Source organism: Leptosomus discolor, chromosome 15 (genome assembly GCF_034619465.1).
Source record: "Leptosomus discolor isolate bLepDis1 chromosome 15, bLepDis1.hap2, whole genome shotgun sequence".
NCBI classification, from domain to species: Eukaryota; Metazoa; Chordata; class Aves; order Leptosomiformes; family Leptosomidae; genus Leptosomus; species Leptosomus discolor.
Genome location: NC_141405.1, coordinates 12,327,066 through 12,350,468, shown reverse-complemented (window position 1 = coordinate 12,350,468; position 23,403 = coordinate 12,327,066). Strand labels below are relative to the sequence as shown.

The 23,403-nt window shown below is 38.2% G+C and overlaps 1 protein-coding gene across 1 annotated transcript in view; it reads right to left on the bottom strand.

The window, feature by feature from the left end:
• QTGAL (queuosine-tRNA galactosyltransferase) overlaps positions 1 to 23,403 on the bottom strand; it is a 122,630-nt gene that overhangs the window by 25,874 nt on the left and 73,353 nt on the right. The window contains exons 7-8 of the mRNA XM_086473710.1: positions 10,526 to 10,621; positions 156 to 280 (exon numbers count right to left, since the gene is read on the bottom strand). Of these exons, the coding sequence (XP_086329836.1) occupies positions 156 to 280; positions 10,526 to 10,621 (221 nt within the window). The remainder of the gene's footprint in view (positions 1 to 155; positions 281 to 10,525; positions 10,622 to 23,403) is intronic.

The window sequence follows — 23,403 nt, the reverse complement described above, 5'->3', positions numbered from 1 at the left end:
TTTTTTAAAAACAAAAAACCAAAAAACCCAAACAATTAAACACAATGAGGTAATAATTTTGCTGTGTGATGCCTTGAAGAGATTAAGCATCTTTGCTGCCAATCATCCAAGATGAAGCTAATTTTTAAGTTCCACCAAAAAAATGCAAAACTTACTCTAGGATGGAATGAGTTGCAGCCTGTGGATGGTAACGGTACAGCAGGAGGCAATGGTTTACTCGAAAGACTTCACCACCCTTTTGGATATGTTTATAAAAAAACAACAAATCTTCTGGAACACCCTGGAAGAGAAGGAGTTATTTCAGACCAAGAAGTGACCAATATTCATAGTTACATCTGAAGATACATCTTCTTTTTCTGCCAAATCAATAAGGTTTAACATAATTTCATTAATACTAATGCCGTATGTCTGCATTAAGTTATCTAATGGGTCATTAAATAAACATATCAGTAGAAAAAATAAAACTATTAAAAAAGCAAGCAGTGCTATTTAAAAACTAAGTACAGCTGACCACAAGGACCAAGGTGGAAAAATAAACATCATCTCTTTTTGACAGGGAAATAAAGCCTGGTAAGGTTAGTCCCAAAAGAGAGAAACCCAGCTGCTGAACAGTTCATAAAGCCTGAATTGCCACGTAACCAAACAGTTCACCGAGAGGGATCAGTGACTGCAGAAGAGTGGGGTTTTGTTTTACTAGAACTACCATTCTTTCTTTGGTTGCCGTATAAATAGTACACTGGTCTCTCCTTAGGAAAGGTGAATCAGGCCAAATAATTACAGAGATTAATAAAAACCTTAAGAAAAGCAACCTCAGAATGAGGCAACGTCTGCAAACAAAACTTTTTATTCTTGCAACTTATTTCCACAGTACATTCTTCCCAATGGGATTGCAAGCAATACTGCTGACGTGCTGCAAGAAAAAAAATCTCCTAGAGTTGTGGATCTACCAGGCTCTAGCAAATATTAGAGATTCCATGTTCATATGCAACATTTCCCACCTAAAAAATCAGAAAATCTTCATGCCAGAGATACAGTGTCAGAAGGGAGATCTTATGGCAAAAAGTATTCAATTACACGTCACAGCACACGAAAGCATAAACCCACCTTTACAGATACAGCCCTATACAGAAGGTAAAACAGTAGCATCTAATTACATTTTGCGATGATGCAACTTCTTGAAATACGGATAGAACATTTAATTTTTCTGTGTTTAAACACAGATTTTTCTTTCCTCCAACCCAGTCTTTAAAAGGTCACATGATTTCATCAGGCTCAAAATCTCTGATCTATAAAACCAGGTGGGCCAAATAAAATATTGAAGTGTAGCATCGATAAAAAGCTGAAAGATAATATGACAAAGATGAGAAGGAAAAGCGATAGAAGAGAAAGGCATTGAAATTAATTTCTTTCTGTAGGCAATATCACATACATAAATAATAAGGGCATAAACCTCAATCTGAACTTTAGATATTCTGTGTCAACACAGAAAAATAGTAAGACCACAAATTTTCAAAAAATATATTGAATTTTTTCCCCATTACAACAGCTTCTGAGTTTCTTTCATAATTAAGAAAAGGAGATTCTTTAATTAAAGTACTGGACACAAAATCCCTCTGTGGTTTCTTCTGGCCTTCAGTTGGAAGAGCAATACAGTTCAGTGACAGTTTCTCATACCCACCAGACTGAGCAGCCGAGGGGGGGGGGTGGGGAAGAAGTGGGACAAAAAAAAAGCTTTGAACCTTGGAAAACAAATCCAAAACACTCAGTTGAACATATGTATCTTGGGAGAAAGATACATATGTTCTCCCAAATCAAGCTCTGTACTTTGCAGCTCCAGGCTTCACTACATGATAGATTGACTTAAGACACTGAATTCGGCCACACTCCCAGATTCTGAACAAAATGGATTCTGCTCTGACTGCTTGCTAAGGGCAGCTTATCTGTAGCTATTGTTTGTCTTTGTAGCTATTTGTCTGACTTCTAGCGATGCAGAAGAAAACTTCCGGAGAACTTCATACAATTCCTGCTTTATATTGAACCTACTCTGAAAGCCACCAGAGAAATCCGGGGAAAGCTGGCGTAACAGACGGGAACCAGAGTCATGAAGAATATAAGAAAAACACGAACTCAAATTATTCCCATTTATCTTGTAGCCCTTTCTATCTTTTCCTTATTCTGAACATTAATGGAAATCCTGAGAGTCAGCAGCAAAGTTCAAACCTTTTTCTATTTTCCAGTCACACACTAGACTCTGTCAGGCAGGGCACAAATTTTGTAGACCATATCAGCTCACTGCAGTAGTCATATTTTGATTCAGATATAATAATTTAATCACATATATACCTGCAATTCATTTTCTTTTGGACAAGCATGTACATTATTCAAGGTAACTGTTAATACACGTATTAAAAAGGGAGTTACTGCAAAAGTAAAAGGATCTTTCAAAACGCCGTTTGGTTCCGAGTGCTCTTTTGCTTTACTTTAACTGGCAGAAATACTTTGAAATAAAGGACACTCACCCCTAGGAAAGGGCAGGTGCCTTGTACTGCTCAGTGGTGGCCTCTCACATTACAAAGGAGCAGCACTGCCATGCATTTTTCAGGGGAGGAATGATGCTACCTACAGATCCTGCAGGGATGGGACTTCCACAGCTCTTGTATTGCAACAAACTTACACGCTCAAGAGTTCTTCCCAATTGAGACATATTATTGGATCCAGATGGCATTTTAAACACCAGGAATCTTTGTCAAACAACACAACATTCAGAGAAAAAGATGTTTAACCACTAAAGGGACATTTTAATGTATTTTTGGGAATTCAATGTGAGTTAAAAGTATCAATTAACAATCCAGCATTTCAGCAATAGGCTACCACGTGAACATCTTTCAGCATTAATAAATAGAAACAAATTGTACAGTTTACATGCTACTGGACCATATACAGAATTTTCCACGTTACAGGCAAACCCCAACCCTATACGCTCTGCCGCACTAAGGGATAAGCTCACCGGCCTCCTCACTCAAGGTTGTGCTCATCGGCTGCTGAGACAACTCCTAGTGACAAACACAGCCTGCACCCGCTCTGTTCTAGCCAGCATGCACTAGCCACGTGCAAAATAATCATTCACTTTAACATATTACTCCTAAATGGGTGAAGGATTTGCATTTACCCAGTGTTTTGGGCAGGTATCGCTGTGCTGATGGTTGGCTGTACAAATGAAGGGATTGATTTTGTATACACAGGATGTCAAGCAGAACCTAACTTGAATTAGATTCCTTGTTCAGCGACCAAACTAAATATTCCATGATTCTCCTCTTGTCATCTTTTCATTGCTTGCTGTTTCTCACTCCTAGCCGAGCACCGTGCATGAAACAGTACTCCAACTAGTGTCCTCAACAGTGTTTGGCAAGGAGCTGCAAGCCACCTACTGCTACAACAAGCGATTCTGGCTGCAATTTTTGCAGCTCCACCATCAGTAATGGTGAGGAGCATCAGTAGGGATGAAGATACTAGTCAGCAATTTTTGGAGGACTTTTAATGAAAGAGTGGCCCTCTGTGCAATGCTGTCACTAGTAGCACCTGCTGAGAGGTCACGGCGTAGCCCTGGGATGACCACCAGTAACTACTGTGGAACTTCAGGCTGACAGAAGTGGCTTTTTTGGTCCCTTGGACAGAACTTATCATTAGGCTGTACACCCATAAATGCAATGTAAGAGCTGTCTTTTAACTGCCAAACCCAATACAGGAGATTGGGACAGATTGATTCTGTGGCATCCATTTCTTTCCCCTCATTTCAGCCTTCTCTTCCCCTGTCCTCTTCCAGCTGACAGGCACTCTAACAGAGGTGGCAGACCCTTGTGAGCAAAACCAGTGGAGATTTAGCCTACGCAGAGCAGTCTAACTAGTGAAAATGGGAAATTAACACTGAATGTTTTATATTTCAAGAATACATGCATTTATAACAAAAAGTGATGACAAGACAAGGGAAGTAAATCTATCCATACATGAAAAAACCTGCGGGTCTGGGAAAGCTTAGCCCTTCCTCTTGATCAGAGGCATCAAGGAAAACTGTCCTATAACTTGGCACACCTTTTTCAGACCAGACAGCAACATCAGGGTAATTGTTGGACAGAATAAGCCAAATTGCTTTAATTCCTCAGAGGAGCCTAAAATTGGTGAACGGAAAGAATGAATTAAAAAGGAAGTAACTTTTGATTCCGTACTTGCAGGACTTTGGAAAGAGTTTGCTTCATTGCTATTTTGTAAACTAACTCATTTCATACTGCACATTTTAGAACATTCATTAAAAAGGAAAAACATTTCAGTATTAATACTGCAGAAAAGCAAATCAAATGGTGTATATTACAACACCTAAGATTAAACAGGAAAAAAAAATTCTAAACTCAGAGTCATTTAACAACAAAGCAGAGATGCTGAGAAAAAAAAAATATCAAAAAATCAAAGCAGGTTGTTTTTTTTTTAAAAACCAAACACATATGCAACAGCTGCCTAACAGCACTTCCTCAAAGTTTTGAGCTAAATCTTGGGCTTACAGAAGTAACACATACAGAGGAGCTGGCTGCATGGAAGTGAACACAAAAGACACCCTATTTTAAAGGAAGTACTCCTGCCTCAGAAACACATGCTGTTCTGCCAGGCATTAGACTCTCTTACTCGCCAACGAATGCTGTTCAAAGTGTGCTGCTAATGGGGAACAGCTACCGAGCTGCTGGAACCTAAAACTAAGTAAGAAATTGCAGCTTTTCTCCAATTTAAAAGTAAAGATGAAAAAAATTAGCAACTAACATAATTTATCAACAGTTATACATCTTTCAGTCTTTCCTGAAAGACAAGTTTTTCATTAAATGTCAATAGCATTTTTCTTTTATAATTAGCAACTTCTCATTGAAAGTACATATTTCAAGGTCAATTATCATTAACTGAAAATACTCCTTAGTTTAACCTTCTTTAGGATAGTCACCAGAGGTACACAAGCAGACTAACCACATTAAATAGTTGTTAATAGCTTCTCTTCAGGATCATCCAAGATATTCTTAAGTCTCTCTTTCTGCAGATCTGTCACTTCATTTTTGGCTCCCATCCAAATAATGTCTTTACAGCATTTTGCCTTGATTGTAAGACCTGAAGCCTGTAACATTTAATTGACTGTTTGGGAAATAACAGGTTAGAGGAAACTCCAAAAGATTGCTTTCATCCAAATGTATTGGCACAGAGAAATTCAGTTAAACAAAGATGATGAGGAAGTCAAATGGAAGGGAGGTGTTAAACTCCAAATAATATGTAGTAACTGACTAGCAAAACATGTCATCAGACATTACAATTTTCAAATAGCTTATAAACTGTAATTAATCACTAGCTCCACCATTTTTTCTTTCCTTTTTAGATCAAATGCTGATCTCTGTTCAGCCTTAATTATACCAAGACAAAAACTTTAGTGCCTGTGTTTTATCCAGATTTTTCCCCAGAGCACCCTGATAAGTTATTTGACAGACTGACCATATTCTAATTCATGTTCCAAAATACCCAAATTCCTACTCAGCCCTTCACCTTTCAGGCACTATTATAACTGCTTGCCTTTCTGGAGGGAATGACATTTGTGTGCTCTGGCAGAGAAAAACGGAAAAATGCATTAATTAGCACCTAATAGCCTGCAAAGTTATCTTAGAGCTTTGCAGCATGTGCTACAGTCTCCTGTGCACCAAAGGATACTTTGACACCTCCTAATTCGTGGGATTTGTGACCTTTTATCACAAAAATAGATCAAAGCTCCAGACGCTTTGTTTGGAGCCATAGTTTGTACTCAGAAAGGCCAGTGGCTTATAATACGCTATTCCATCTGGGGGTCATTAAGAATAATTTCCCCCTGTTTACACTTTGAGATTAGTTTAGAACTTTAAAGCAGTCACTCCATTTTTAGTTTTCATATACTTAAAAAGGGAGGTTAAATAGAGAGGTGACAGGAAATTTGGAACCAAGTTGTGGTTAATCTCTAGAGAAAGATACAAGCGTTGCATATTACAGTTGTCATGTCAAGAATAATACTGCTCGAATAAAGCCAAGACTATACAACTTGCCACATCTGCATGGAGTGGCGTCTGTGGGTTAGCAATACTCATTTAAACAGCTCGTATTCTACTCAAGATCTCTTAGAGCATTTATCTAAAGCAACACACTAGGTCGTTTTAGCTTAGTGCTGTTAAACACAAGTGACTAGAACAGAAGGACAACCTGCCAAAACAGACAAATTATGTGCCCTTCCAGTGATCTCCACTAACAGCAAACAAAATCTGTTGTCCACCTGAAGAATCCATTTCGGTAGAAGTACACAAGGTCAGTTGAATTGCAAATTCAATTGCAAAATGTTGGTTTTTCATGCAAATTGGAGTGCACTGTCAAACACATGAAGCAGTAACTTTGCTTAGCTAATAACAGACACCATGTCTGACACTGCGCATGACTAAGTTCCCTACTTTAACAGATGATAGAGCTTCGAAACTGCTTTTCATATTATACAAGACTATGTACATTTTTTTTCCTCAGCACATCTTTTTGTGACATTTTTGGACACAGTTACAATTTTTCAACACTGGTACTAGCTGACAGAAGACACCAAAAGTACATACAGGAGCAAAACCAATCATGCAGATAATGCCCAATTTCCACATGTGAGTTCTGAAGGGCTTAGTAAAGTCCTGCTACTTCTTCAATAAGGAAGTACTGCACTCTTTATCTGAATCGGTGGGATAACAGGAAGACAGTTTTTTAGGAAACTAAAGGGAAACAAAGTCAGAAATATGGTTCACATGACTCTCCTAGCATGTGAGAGTATGTATTTAAACTATTTCAATATTACTTCATAGGCTTGTGACCATTTCTATTGTATTACCTTAGCACACTATTAGAGCTTGCTAGGACCAACTACTTTTAAGTTCTTACACTTTAATTATTGCATAAATTACACCTCTACCCTTTTAGCTAATTAGCGCACAAAGCAAACCTGTCAGGTTCTTCGCCACCAAGGATTTTGCTTGGACATTGCCACAGTGATTTTATAAAAGGAATACATTTCCAGCAACTGCAGATCTTGAGGAGAAAGAACTTTATTTCTAAAAACATGTTGTAAATATTTTTTAAAATCCACTTCACTTAAAGCCTGGATGGACGGAGACATGCCTGCACACATGCATACTTACCTCTAAAAAACCCGATTACATCACAGCTTATCTATTTATATTCTATCAGTCCACCCATACTATAATAACATAAACATCAAATCATAATTTCTTCCATGGAAGAATTCTCTTCCATTTGCCCTAAGCACTGAAATATGAAGAACAGGTGTTTGGATTTAATTCCAAATGAGAAATGCAGCTTTTTGGCATGGAAACACTTTAGCAAATGGAGAAGGCTGAAATGTGGAAATATGCTGGCCTGTTTCTGTGTTTACTTGCAGCAACATGACTCTTACAGATTGCACTTGTAAGATACTAACCCGAAAACGGAGATGGAAGTGATCAAATTAACATAGTCAGATCAGGGGTCAGGTCAGAACATACACACTCGGGTAAGATCCTTAAGAGCCGTCAGTACTAGTCTATAGCAGGTCTATCGATACACAGAGAAAAATCTTTCTTTGCCTCAAAGGAACTATTTTCAAATTAAAATGAGTGAGTTACATCAATGCTAAATACTTCACAGTGCTAAATGCTGAAAGATTTTAGGACTTGATTTTGTGTCCTCTAAACCCACATAGCACAAAGGTTTGACTCCATTACTTATGTTCATCGCTTTGTTCACATCTGTCATCACGTTTGTTCATAGGGTATTTTTTTTTAAGGTCCTCTGTATCAGCCAGAATTTGACTTTTGACATGTTGGACACTTCACAATAGGGACAAACAAAAAGTTTAATTTATCACTGGTAATTTTTAAAACTAAAAGGACTTCTCATGCATTGCGGCTGAAAAATCATTAGGATTAATACTGTCAGTGTATTACAGCTGAATAACCAGTGGCATAGTTCCTATACAACTATATAAAGCAAAATCAAAAAAAACCCCAAACAACCCAGAACAGAGAGAAAAAAACCTTAAACTAAAAGCAAAACCACAGAACAATAGTCTGTTTACCTTAACCTCTTGAACTTGAACTCAGGCTTGCTGTTCTATTGTTATTACTATGTTTTAGCCTGCTTGCTTGCTTGCTTTTTTGAGCTTACTAACAATGCTCAAGAAGTTAAGTTGAACATACTTCAGAGAATGAAAATACAATGAAAAAGAATAATAATAAAAAAGAAATACAGAGCATGGGTCAGCGAATATAGATTGTATTGGGAGCCAGGCACCATTCACAGCTCTTCCACTCACTCACCATGCCATTAAAGATAAATCTTTTCACCACCCTAAACAATTCTGTTCTCTGTCTGTCATCCCACTGAATCACAGACTGGTTGGGGCTGGAATGGACCTCTGGAGATCACCTAGTCCAACCCCCCTGCTAAAGCAGGCTCCCCTAGAGCAGGTCACACAGGAACGCTTCCAGATGGGTTTTGAATATCTCCAGGGAAGGAGACTCCACAGCCTCCCTGGGCAGCCTGTTCCAGTGCTCTGTCACCCTCAGAGTAAAGAAGTTTTTCCTCATGTTCAGGTGGAACTTCCCGTGCTCCAGTTTGTGACCGTTGCCCCTTGTCCTGTCGCTGGGCACCACTGAAAAGAGCCTGGCCCCGTCCTCTTGACAACCACCCTTCAGATATCTGTATATATTGATAAGGTCCCCTCTCAGTCTTCTCTTCTCCAGGCTAAAGAGCCTCAGGTCTCTCAGCCTCTCCTCGTAGGAGAGATGCTCCAGTCCCCTCATCATCTTTGTAGTCCCTGCTGGGCTCTCTCCAGTAGTTCCCTGTCCCTCTTGAACTGGGGGGCCCAGAACTGGACACAGCACTCCAGGTGTGGCCTCACCAGGGCAGAGCAGAGGGGGAGAAGAACCTCCCTCGCCCTGCTGGCCACACTCTTCTTAGTGCACCCCAGGAGACCACTGGCCGCCTTGGCCACAAGGGCACTTGGCTGGCTCATGGTCATCCTGTTGTCCACCAAAACTCCCAGGTCCCTCTCTGCAGAGCTGCTCTCCAGCAGGTCGACCCCCAGCCTGTACTGGTGCCTGGGGTTGTTCCTCCCCAGGTGCAGGACCCTACACTTGCCCCTGTTAAACTTCATCTGGTTCCTCTCCTCTCAGCTCTCCAGCCTGTCCAGGTCTTGCTGAATAGCAGCACAGCCTTTTGGTCTCCTTAAATTATAATCTTTTTGGCAGCCTAAAGAATAGTATTTGTATATCCTCACACATATATATACACATGTGTGTGTGTCTGTGTGTATATACACACACACACGCACACACACACACTGCATGGCACAGCAGGGCTGGAGGGCTCCATTTAGAGGCTATAAAAAGAATAATAATCATAACTTGCGGTAGTTTAAATAATAAAACAGCAAATAGCCTTAGCAGATTTTTTTTGTAGAGTACTATTGAATGAAAACTTTCCAAAAGACATTTAGAACCACCCATTCTAGCCCTAAAATCTCACCAAAACCACTTGAAGCAAAACTCCTCAGGTCCAAAACACACAGAATGAATCCAAATGCATCTCAGTTAGATCTATTTGCCAACATATCTCTAGTACTGCCACAATAAATATTGCCAATAGACATCCCTGGATTTTATTCCATAAATGTGCTGATGAGCCTAAATCAGCCGATTCAAACTCATACAGGAAATCTATAAAGAAAAAGAACACCTAACTGTCAGTGAATGAACACTTCTCAGATAAAAGTCGTTTAATTTGTAACCTCTAAGTCCTGATCCTTGAGGAAAAGCTACTTAACATCTTTGAAGGACAAGCCTTAGAACTAAGATTGACAAACGGATATGAGACAAGGGAATAAATGCGATTTAACGATAGTAGTTTTATGGCAAATTGTGAGCTCCCCTTCCCCCTTCTTTCTTCATCTTAGTGATGCACGTCTTTCCCCTTAGGAGAATGTATCACCACCTCTTTGCCATCCTGCACTTTTCTTCCTTTCCAACTTCCTTCACCAAATCTACCTTACCTTTCAGAGATGGTTCATAGGAAAACTATGAGTTGACTTTTGTTTAGCTTTCAGTTTTGTTGCAGCTATTTCAGGGCCTGAAGAGGAGCTTGAATGTCTGAATCTTTCTTTTATTTTTCCAGGTACGCTGATGTATTTACCAAATGTGTTACATTTATCTACAAAGCCCATCTCAGTTATGTCCTTCAATCACCAGAGTTACCCCAGAACAACTTTATTTAGTTAATGGCTGTTTTTAAAAAAAATCAGGTATATGGTATGACATATTGTTTTTAGACCTCAGTTTTTATCTGTATCACTTTGCCTAGTGTTTCTTTATAACAGGTTTAGGGCTTTCAGAGGCTGTTAAACAAAGAGATGGCTCCTGGACTACATTTCATCTGTATCATCCATAGCACTCACCTTTCCACCCTCATCAAATTTTCCCACGTGAAAAAACCATTCTCGAGAACAGAACCAGGTTGGCATGATCACAGTAGGTCCATGGGAGGTAAACACCTAGGAAAAAGGTGAAAAAAGGCAGGCTTAACTAATAGAAAGTCAAAACCAGCAGCTGCTAGGGAACAAAGTAGACCTTACACATTCATCTGAAATCCTGCAAATACTTATGCCTATACTTAACCCTCATCAATTTTAAGCACTGAGAAATACAAGTGTTTAGTGTTTAAACACTTTAAATGCTTAAGTGTTTAAACTGCAGTGCACACCAGCACCTTTGAGGTGTCACCGCCCAACAGATGAATCTACTTCCTGCTTCTCATTCCACAACCTTCTCTTCTATCATAAGTTGCAACACACAGAGAGCACTTCAAACTTTTTTTCAAATTTAGAGAAGTATACTGGAAATGGAAACTTCTATTAATAATAGCGATGTTGATATTGAAGTCAGTGAATCTAGAAGAATCTTAAAAAATTAATGTTCTTAAACTTAACCCTACAATTGTTGTGCAATGATTTTCCATTTTATATTCCTTATACATATATTAAGTAGGAACGTTCATTGATCTTTTATTTCTGCCAAAGTCACCTAAATCTTAATCACGCTTGGACTAGCAGGATGCAATTTATTTTAAAGTTTACCAGAGCCCTATGGATTTGCTACCCAGTGGTACCTACCTTAAAAGGTTCTTGGAAAGAAAATGCTTTAGGGACTGAAAAGGGAGTGTCTATTAATTTCATCCTCTTGACTAGTGACATCCAAGAACTATACAAATCAGTCTTTGCAGCTTTAAACAAACTTGTTATAAACACAACTATGAAATAAACCAGAATCTGGATTACGGAAGGTAAACTGGTTCTTTCTTTTATTACAAGATGAAGTATCTAGCCAAACAAGAGACTGAACTTGTCAAACAGAATGTGCAAAGTTAAGACAGGAGACTGTGCCTGCTTCCAAGAACTACACAGGAACTAAAGAGCACAGCCTGGTTTACCAGGGCAGAAGAAAGAGACCTCACAATTACTGCCAGTCTTCAAACACTAATGAAAATGCTGATCTTATGAGCAGATGACTCCATAGCATGCTATAGTGGTAATATTAATACCCCTGTACAGTTGAAAATTTTAAACATCAGTGCATGAATGTAAATTTTGTCACGTGCATCTATGCATTTACATTTTAAAGGTGCTCCTCTTTATTTCAACCTGGGATGGAGCTGCTTAAACTCTTCTTATGTCTGGCAACTTCCATTTCCACAAATAAACATAGATTCTTAAATCCAAATTTTATACTCAGCTCTATACAAACACTTAGACCAACTCTCTGAACAAATCAGATTAGAAATCTGATCAAAATTCAACAGGCAATCTACTCCCACTTTTCTTATTGGCATGAACCACCTGACACAGGCATCCACCTCAGGGTGAAACATGCTGCACGCTAACTCCAGGAACATAATGATAGAACTTCACTGTTCGTAAAGAGGTCCTAGGGTGACTCATCTTGATATAGACACCTAAATTTTAGGCAGTTGTATTTAGTCAGCATAATCCTATCATTTAATGGCTATGACTTAACACATTAGCAGCTTGTTCATAACTGAAATACACTACCTTCAGCGAAGCTAAATGTCAAAAACTCCCCCCAAAAGTCAGTGGGAGCTGAAAGAGTCAAAACATTCCCAGAAAACCAGAGCAGACATGATTACTCAGTACATGGTTATTAGCTCCACACTAATTACAAGAGCAATTGAGTATGGCCTGAACTGAACAATGACCAAACAGTAATCCCAAAAGAAAACAACAGTAGGGAGAAAAGCTAGACTAGAATGCACTGCACTGAATCTCATTTCTGAATGAAAGAAAATCTTCAAAAGAAAGTCTTGAGCCTGTTGGTATACGTGAATGTGTCTGGAGACGCTAGAATGCCATTTCCTCAGTGCAGCCAGGTTCACCAGAGAACACAAATGCTCTTAAAGATGTAGCTCAATATAATTAGTCATTCTCATGTACAAAGAGCATACATCCCAAATATCTTAGATAACCTGTGTTCTGTTGACATATACACTTAACCGAAACCAAATAGAACAAATTTGAAACATCAAGGAAAGAAAAAACATCAAAATGTCACTTATGTTAACAAGATGACTATATAGTAGACCACCACACACTGCATACACTGATGTCTTTCCTAAATCACACAGTGCTGTTCTATGGCTCACTGTCCATCTCAGAAAAAAATCACAGGGGAATAGCACAGACAGAACTGAAACTGATGATGAGGTGGCTGGATTGCCACATATGATTTCGGGGTCTTATCCTTCAAGAAAGTCTTTGAATCTGGAACCGTACACCAGCTAAGAGTCAATGACTTGGTAAATAAGCTTCTTCCATGTGAATATTTATCATGCGTCATCAAACGAAGCTTTAGGAAATTTAAATATGCGCTGCTGCCACAATGGACAGATTCATGCTATGCTAACAATGACATTTGTGAAGCCGAAATTCTTTTTTTGTTAGCTTAGTTTTTCAGCTGCATCTGCTCCCTGATCCAACCAACCACAAACCCACTACTGTTACCACAAAGGAGGATACAGGAAAACTGGGCACCAGACAGAGAGGACAGCAAGACCATTCTTTTCAGCAGCAGTATAGATAATCCATAAATAATCTTTAACCTGATGGGGGAACTGTATGCTCAAAGTCTAGATTTACTGTACATCTATATTAATTTAAAAGCTCTCCTGCTCACCCTGCCTCTGGCTATGCATCCCAGTCACTTGTAACGGCACTGGCACTCACCTGACCCCACGGTCAGCCAGACCAGAACACAACGTCAGCAAGAAAGCTACTGTTTTCTTTCTTTTTTCTGGTGTTAGTTTTCTATAGCCTTAGTTCTCTGAATCAGTTCACTGTGGGGTCAGACTAGCAATACTACTGACATACTGGAGGGGAAAGGAACAAGCTTTGGAGAAGAAAGCAAGACCTCCCTTTTCAGTTGTTGCCCATAGTTAATCAGTCCAGCTGTAATGTAAAACGGCATGCTCTGAACACTGATGGGAGGAGAACTGGCTCAGGAAAAAACACTAAACTCCTAACAACTGTATTTAAACACTGCAGCATCTGCCAAACTTTTGAAAGCTACCTTCAAGAGCCTTTGAAATTTCATCTGCAAGAGAAAAAAAAATAACCTCAACCTTCTGCAGTTTGGAAATTCTAGATTTCACCTTGGTTTAGTCAGATGGAAAAGTCTGCTCTGGATTTCTTTTTTGCCTTCTCCTGTCATACGCTCTTGCCAAGGTGTTAAAAAATGGTCAAACTGGCTGACTATAATAAAATCCGCAACCTCTCACTTTGTGAGACTGCTACTCAGGATTTCATCCAGAAATCTTTTAGATTATGTGGACTGGAACAAGAAAAACAAAGAGGCCATGCTAGCCTTATTCTGAAAATCAAGCAAAAGCAGAATTTGAATTACCATGCAGCTCTAACTGCTATGTTTAGTTTTCTTGGAAACGTTCTCCAGCTTTGCCCAACAAGTGTCCTGTATCACCCTGGAACTTCAATGGGCTTTCTGTCCTCCTTGAGGAGTTAATTTCTTATACTGGGAAATAGTTTGACCCATGAACCTTTCACACACAGCTATACTAGAAGATTACTGCTTAATAACAGTTGTCACTAATTACAGTACAGCGGGTGCTGTAAAGACTATCTAAATATAATATAGCTGGATGAAACCAGCTTGTTAAAAACTAACTACAGAGCTTGTAGATGAAGGTATAAATCTGTTCAGATTTAGAATTCCTGAAGAACACAGTGTTGTCATAACCAAATTGGAATCCACCGCCACCAGTTTCCAGGTGACGGGGACAGGCTGCTATTTCAGCACTGTATTTGTTAAATTATTTTTTATTGTATATTTTATTTTTATTATATAAAACTTTTATCGTCATCTGGTTTAAGCAGCAAGCAATTGAAACTGATTTATTCTGGTTTGTCCTTGCTAACTGGCTATCAAATTACAGTAAACTATTACAGAGATTCTCTGAAAATAAATCTAAAGAATATAAAGAGCTGATAAAGTGACTTTCATTTGTTGTGGTTCAAAGCTGTCAACAGCACATGGAATTCTGGTCCCCACTGATGCTCAGTTCAGACCATGTCAGCATTCAACATGAAATTTAAGTTCCAGTACTGAGAAAGGCATTCATGTGTTTATAGTGACTCTTCAAGGAAAGCTCTATTTCCTGAACCAGCAAATCAAAATCTAACAGCAACGTGCCAAAAGAATACATACAGATGGGGAAACAACCTCATCACACTATGTCATGCAGAATACAGAGAGGAAACCAGGCAGTTCACAAGAGCAACATATTTAATCAACGGCCCAACGTAACAAGCTAATTCCCCAAAACACACTACACGTGTAATTCTCTTTATGCTGTAGCATTTATGAAAATTACCTCCACACAGTTCAAGGATTAGAAACAATCTCCTATGTTATGATAAATAAAGCTTTCCAATACCCAGGGTCATACATTAAAACATCAGAAAGTAAAAAAAGAGAAGAAAACAAAACAAAATCACGTAGCAAAGGGCCACAAGGATTTTGTGAGCTGTAGACAGACCATAGGCTAAAGGACATTACTCCAGACTTACGAAAAACTGATGTGTTAAGGTGTCAGTGCATTAATTCAGCAGTGAATGTACCAGGACCTCGCTACTAAAGATTACCAGGTTTACATCCAGAATCAGGTGCATGTATTAGTGTGACAGAAGAAGTACGGAAGGTAGGCAAGAGAAGAAAAGACTCCTTATCCTACTTTAAAAAAGTATTCAGAAAGTAAGAATTTATTTTTTTTTTAAATTACAACAAACTTTATTAAGTTTTAAGGAACCTAAGCAGCCAATCTGGTATGGATTACGCTCAGTTAGTTTATATGGTACTGAACTGTTCTACCCTTTCATATGCCTATGTAAATAATTGCCTGTATCACCTAATCATTGCATGCTTCAACATTAGCTGAAAATCCCTGCTTTAAAGAACCCAGGATCTGGCACAGCAAAAAGTACATTTCAGAAATAAAACATGCCATGACTCTCCATACTGAAAGGTCGATAGATACACAGGAATTCTAGTACAGGCTTGATTAAAAATCAGCTTTACTTAACCTTCACAATCCCAAACTCGACTTAGCAACAAAACCACTCAAAAAGAGTTCAAGAGTCCTGAGAATTGCTAATGCCAGTGAAAGCAGAGAGCATTCAGCACCTCCGAGAAGGTATGCCAGCAAGTCCCGCTCCCGGAAAAAATATGACCTACAGCTCCCTAAGATTTCCTCAGGATTTGAAGCCTTAATGAAGGCTGAAATGTTTCACAGTTTGCAGGAAACACAGGCTCTTTGCAAGAATGGAACCAACAACAGCAGCTGTAAGATGATGCTTTCTCAGCTGCTGTATCTGTTTTTCTATCTAGTGTTTCCTACCACTGTTAGAAGGGACCTATATTGTTTGTTTTCTGTAACAATTAACTGGATTCTACAGCTAGTTCCCTTTTTAGCACATAGCTGGAGAGCATAGGTACTACATTGCAGAATACCAACATAATAAAGTATTATATGACATATGGAGTGCCAGGAACATATATAAATATTATTTAAAAAAAAATATTCTGCATTCAAAGTTATTATTCAAAGATTCCTGTAATACTGGCTAAATAATACCACTTGGAAGTGTTCACATTCATACATAGACTGTTTTCCTGAAAGCCCAGAAGGTTAACCAAGACATAAACGTTATTACATGAAAAGCTGATGTTTGCTTTTTATCTTTTTATGTAGAAGGAAAAGAAAAACTGTTAATTGAAACACTTATTGTGTATTTTAATACTGTCTAAAGCATACCTAAATCTCAATCCCTGCTTGCCCCTTCCCTACATCCCAACACTTCCAGTTCTTGTGACGTAAGCAGACAACAGTAATGGATAAAAGCTGGGAGAACAGCAGTGCTGGGAGAAAAAAGGTTCATTTTTTTGAACTGCTTTAACGTACTCCCTTATCGCTCACAGCTTATTACATTCTTAGAGCATTAGCTATTTGACCATTATACCAAAATGTAAGATTCTATACAAATAGTATTCCCTATGTTATACAAAATTTTAATATCAAATCTCTGCGTCATTGGATGTGAAACCACCATCTGAAATGAGTAAGACAAGACATCACCTCCTCCTGACATCTCTGGCTTCAAGAGCACCACAAAGAATGAAAATCAGGGTAAAGACTGTTTGTATCAGGCTGCGCTCCACCACCTTTTTTTTTTAAAAAAAAAATCTGCTGCTGAAAGGAAATCTGTTTACAAATTTTCTAAAGGTAAACATACTAACTTGGGGTTTACAGTCTATATGTATTGAACTAGCTGTCGTTTTGCTTTATGTGAGCTAGCCTATGCCAGCCTCATTGTGCTGGATAACTGAGAGCCGACTATACTGCGGAATCTCTCTTTTTTTGTAGTTGAATGCTCCGAGTAAAACCCAATAGCAAGTGCCATTCTTCTCGTCTTTTTCAGAGCTTTTATCTACTAATGACGATGAATTAACCTACTGCTGAAACCAAAAGAATAGATGCATGCAAAGGGAATAGCCTGTATGATTTTAGCATGTCTTACATCTTTTTTTCTTGATGTAAGCTGCTAAAAGTGGTCTTTGTAACATCCGTGCCTTAACAAGTCTGTCTAATTCTTGGAGAGTTTCCAGTATTTAAAGAGTCAAGTATTTACAATGGAAGAATTACTCCATCCAGTAAAATGAAGCATTCTGTACCAAAAGGTTTTCTACTTGGCTTGCTGTTTATACAGAGCTTTTACCATGAAAGAAGGAAAACAATCTGCTTAAAGCCATATTAGCAGATCCTAAATTGTGATTAGAACAAACAAGAAATCTGCTAAGAAGCAACACTGACCAAAGCTCACGTTATAAGTCTTAAAAATTATCTTTCCATTTGACTTTTGGACATGTTATTTAGTATTTTCACAAAAGGAAAACTGAACAGGTCTTTTACATTTCAGGACACTACCCAAATGAAGGTAACATGACTGAAATAGTCTAAGTTATTACAACAAAATATATATATTTACACAGCAATTTCCATCGCAAAGGTCTCTGAAAAGCAAAAGACAAACGCCCTTTTGCAATGACAGGACAATTCTACTCTTACAAAGAGTTATAAAATCTGTAGTGTTCAGAAGATTATTTGAACAGAAGTATTATCCATTTTCTGTCTGTAAAAACCATCAGCTAGGTTTCTGACTTATTAAATAATATTTAATAGATAACAACATATACAGCATGAAGGTAACTATGTGAGCCCTGCAATGCTCTGGCAAATCCTCTTTTCTTTGGATTCACACTGTTACCTCTGAAGAACATCTCCTGCTTCAGTAGTAAGGAGTGCCAGCTCCAGAGAAGTATATGCTGCTGCCGGCTGAGCATTTTACTAACCTTTTCCTTTCCTACCCATCTTCCTGATAAATTCTCCTCCGACTTCATCTCCCTACATGGTGTGCAGCAAAGTAAGAAAGACTATCCTGCCTCTTCAGGTGGATGATGCTATGTCCACAATTAACAAAGCAGTCAGTGTTTGCTTCTCTGAAGCTTACTAGTAAAGAGGAAAACAAACTCGCATTAAAAGCAACACATGAAGCTTTTCCACATACCACCTACTAAAACTAACGTTCAATTGATACATGAATAAATCTCAACTTCAGCAAATTTTAAAATGCAGGTATTTTAAGAAAGAAACATGAAACATTTTTGAGCGTTCAGGTTTATCAAAAGCATAACATATCTCACCTACTAATGTTCACTGATTCTCCTTTTCAAATGAGTGTTCATATTACAGAAGTTGTATGCGACTTGGAAGTGGGGGGACATATGAACCTCAATTAAATGAAAGTACTACGAGCATCTTCTAAACAAGCATACAATTTTAGGTAAGGAAATCACTTTTAAATTTGGAAAGTTCAGCTGTGTGTTAGTGTACTTGCAAAAGATCCACAGGAGAAATAGTAAATATTCATACAGAACTTGCTGGTTTTATTTCAATACAAATGGTATTTCTTGTGTGTGTGGTGGTTTGGTGGGTTTTTTTCCCCTATAGGCTTTTAACATTTAGATTAAGTAAAAAGAGGAAAATCAGATCAGATCTTAGAATACAGATTCTGATCATTTGACTAACAACTGCAATAGTAGAATGTTTTCTTTAGGAAATCAAAGCAAACATCACCTAAATCTCTCCCTCGTGTCTTCCATTGTATCACAAGTCTTGGGGGGGGGGGGGGGGGGGGCGGTATTGAAGTACCAAATGCATTCCAGCACCTCAAGAGTGTTTGATTTGCATTCTGCATCACTTCAAAATTGTGAATGGGAGAACAAAGAAAAGACCAAAAATAAAAATCAGTTATTTAATTATTTTAGAAAAATAAATGTCACTGCTAGTGCAAGAACCAGTAATGTAACATATTTCACAGGGGAGAAAATGAAACTCTTAGTTTTGTTTTATATAAATGGCCTAATAGTAGCCTTCTGCACACTGTTTCAAATCTTTTCCCCACAAAACACTTTCTCATAATGATATACACTACCTGAGAGGGGGGAAACAAACAAACAAGCAAGCAAAAAACCCCAGTACCTCAGCATAAGTTTTTACACAGAAATACAATTTTGATAATGAAAGGGACCTAATGCATGTCAAGAACCCAGTGATCTGTTACAACAGTTTGTTTTTCAACAGTGCAGAAGACAAAACTGGAAAGAGCTCAACTGATTCTGAGAATACACAGAAATAAAAACTAAGTGCCATCAATTTGTAAAAGCCTGAGAAAAAACAGAGCTGAGAGCACTACAAAGCTTTTCTCTCCTATCTGTATTCTCTTGTTTCAGCCTCCCTAATAACTTGTTGATGGGTTTATATGTGGGATTTGATTTTGTACGTTCTTTCACTGCCTCCCAGCCAACAATCTGATCAACATTTCCTTTTATTTGTGACTGCTTACTCTATAACCAAAACTCTCATAGCATGGGTAATCTGAAGGTCACATCATATCTCTGAAATTGGGCTCTATGTATGCATCACTGCCGACATTCATTCCTACATTAAGTCTGTCTGAACTTGGCATCCTCCTTCCCTGGTTTGAATTAATACTATTCCGGCAGTCAGTCATTCAATTTATCCAGCATGCTAAGACAGTTTCAAAGTCTCAAAAATTCAGTGATAAGAAAGAAGGTAATAAACAGCTTAAGATCTTCCAAAGTGGAGGCCGGTATGAATTAGCTTCAGGGCACCAATGCACCAATTAGAACAATATAAATCAACAGTAAACAGCAAGGATTAGGGCCTAGATCCATCCTAAAGCAGAGCTGTACAAGCAAGCTTCCAAGCAACACGGGTCCTCTCTACCACACAGAATTTCTGCTCATCTAAGATCTCTGTTGCCACCTCTAATGAATACAACGTGGCTCCTAGAGAATGAAGCTTCTAAATTCACTAGTTCAGGTAACTACCTTTCAATGGGGGATTATCTGCCTCAGCCTCATGTACCCGTACGTTCCTACAATCAGACTATTACAATGATCCTCAAATTGATTAAATGAATTTCTGTAATAAGAAATAATCTCTAAAAACTGCTTTAGTATGCTATGTAAATCTGGTAACAGGCAAAGCGTAGCTAAAATGTTCAAAGAATTAAGAGGAAGTCAATTCTGCTACACATACGCAAAAGATTTTTTACATTCTTTTTTAATACCTTTTTCTTATCCTGTCCTGCAGAAATATTTACACCTCAAAGGACAGTAGAAATGTACTATGTGGCACTCAGCGCGTACATTAGTAAAATAGTGATGGCATTGTAGAAACACGACAGCAAAAAAGGTCTTAATATAATTTCAAAGAAAAAATATTAATAACTATCTAAAGGAAGCCAACTGAATCAGAACAGAAAATGTTGGGTTTTCAGCTGCCAAAAAGCTGAAAATCACTGGAGGAAACAGATGCTAGAATTGTACTTAGTATCATTTAAAATCTGAAAACAGAACAGCAGTTTGGGCTATACTGAAAACCAAATACGGTTATAGCACCAGCTGGGAAGGATCTACTAAGCAGCTCTTGTGATTTATGTCTTTGAAGGTTTCATGGGTCACTCAACATAAACACCTTTATTTGTCACACACATCCTGCTAAAAATGATTAAGATTTAAATGAGGTTTCAAAACTCTGAATCACAAATTCTGAAAAAAGGTAGTGTAAACCACAAAAGCACACAAAAAAAGGTATCTTAGAAATACTGTGTTTAAAAATATTTAATAATCCTAATTTCGCTGACAGTACTTTGTAAAATTTAGATAAAATCTTTGGTAATTTTCCCAAAACTCCATAGAATTGGTAACAAAAATTTTACTCATGCTACTTGTAAAAAAAAAAAAAAAGATTAAACACGGCAATCCAACAGGAATATTCAGCGAAGCATTCTCTTTTTTTCTTTCCCCTCTCTGTTGATGCAAATTATTATGAAGGTTGGTCCAACCTTGTCTATAGTAAGGGAAGACACCAGTCTGGACATTCCTGCAGGGAACAGCAAATCTCTCTGCCAGCACGGATGGAGCATTCAATGTCACAAACTAAGCAAATAAGGAATTTCACTGCAACAAACAAGCCATGGTGCCAAACAACTAACTCTGAAGCTCAAGTACAATGCCAGCATAACAAAAAATTTAGAAGAGTAAGAGCATTAATCAGATCTCCCAGTAAGGCTTTATCTAACTAAGCTTTGTATTAGGCACAATCAGTGTATCAACAATACCCATTCCTTTTTCTTAGAAAATATTTACTATTCTTCATATTTGTTGCATTAAGACGTTATGACTTTTAACTACTATTTTGACTCTAGACATCCACTGACCAATGAGAAATTAAGCTTCTAATTACCAACATATATGATTTTTAAACCTGAAGCTCTGAGTCCCTGTGCAAGACGCAAAAAAAGGCCCATTTCTAAAATTAAGGCACCTCTGCCCTGCAGCATCCCCAAATACATTCAGTTAAGAGTTCCTCTTGGCCAGCACAGGCAATTCTGGCTGCCCTGAATCCAGTTCAGAAACACCTCCAACCTTCCCTGCATTGCATAAGAAACTCAGCAAATCTAACACACTGAGAATTAGACTCCCATGTCCAATTTAATAATACCCAACATAGGCACTATAACCTCTTTTTGGAAGTGAGGATCTCTGCCCTTCTCAAAACTGCACCATTTCACAGGGAAATCTTATGTCAAAATAAATTATAGAACCAGAAGGATCCACATATTGCAGTAATGCAGACAAAGTTCCAAAATCATCATAACCTCAGAAATAACCTGTTATCCTGATTCAGGAAACCATTGCTTTAGTAGTATATATGTAGGCAAGCTGCACATGTTTAAATATTTAGCTAGGTTGAGACATGAACAGCAATTTTTCACACATGCACACATGTTATTCTGCCACAGTAGAATTCTTTGGAGATTGGAAGGAGAAAAAAGCAGCTTTTTAAAGAGAAAAGGGATCTTGAAAAATACTTCAATTCATCTATAAAAGCTACATTTATGTTGCAAAGGTTACTCACAACTTCTCTACTAGCAAGAAGTCTTCTTTTCTAATTTGAATTCAGCAAAAGAACTGCAAGTTGTGATCTTCCAAAAACAGCTGAAGCATTTTAGCCATGCACCCAGTTTCATGATAATAATAAACATGTTCTTTCCCTTCAAAAAGCCCTTCAAATACTGCCAAAAGACCATAAAACTAATGAGGTATAATACCTTCAGGACTTGTTATTCTGGCATACTTCAACCAACACCCTGTGAAAAATGACAGCAATGCTGGACCTATGAAATACAGCTTGTGTTAGTGCAATAACTGGTCACTGAGGTACCAGCCAAAGAAGAAAGAAGGAACTCCAACAGCAGTTCTCTGGCCTCAAATCTTCAAACTCAGTAACTTCACTTCTAAAGACACAAGAAGTACTGACTGGCAAGTCTTTCAGCTTGCTAATGAAAATGAAGAGAAACATCAGCTCTTCAAAGCTCCTGGAACATGAAAAGATGCCCTGTTCAGTTAAAATTTCCATTTATTTTCCTACTTCACTGAAATGCGAGAGAACTTATTTGTAAGAAGCAGTAGAGAACATGGTGCTGTATGTTATTGCTGCTATTTGTACCACACAACTGACACAGAGGATGAGGAAAAACAAATACGCTCCAGGCTGAGGAAAAGCTCCATTTCATAGCAGTACCAGAGGAAACGAGGGAAGTACACTTACTTTAATCCATACACATGCTTTAGCAGCTTCTCTGCACCAGGTGTGCCAAGTTTTTAGCATTGAAGCAAGTGTGACACTTCAAGCACTTTAATTTGAATTAGTTTGTTTATAATAACCTCTTCCCTTCATTTTCAAGAGGAACTTCTCACATGTTTCATGCTATACAATGATACTATGTTTATACCAGCTGCCACTTAGAAAAGACATAAACCAGGTTTATATACAGTATCTGCAAAATGTAAAGTTAAAAAATTACACAAAGCGGCTGTACAGTGTTTTAAGTTAAATGGACGATGTTTCTGTTTCCACTTATATCAGTGAAAATATAACTACCTTCAGTGACTTCAGTAGAATTACTGCATCCAGTGCATAACTGGATGCAATGTTTATACCTTCTGATCCATAACACATTTTTGACACATCTACAAGATCTCTGCAGACAGACATAAGCTCTCTCGGAGGTATTCTAGTGTACGTCTAACGCCATGCCAAGCC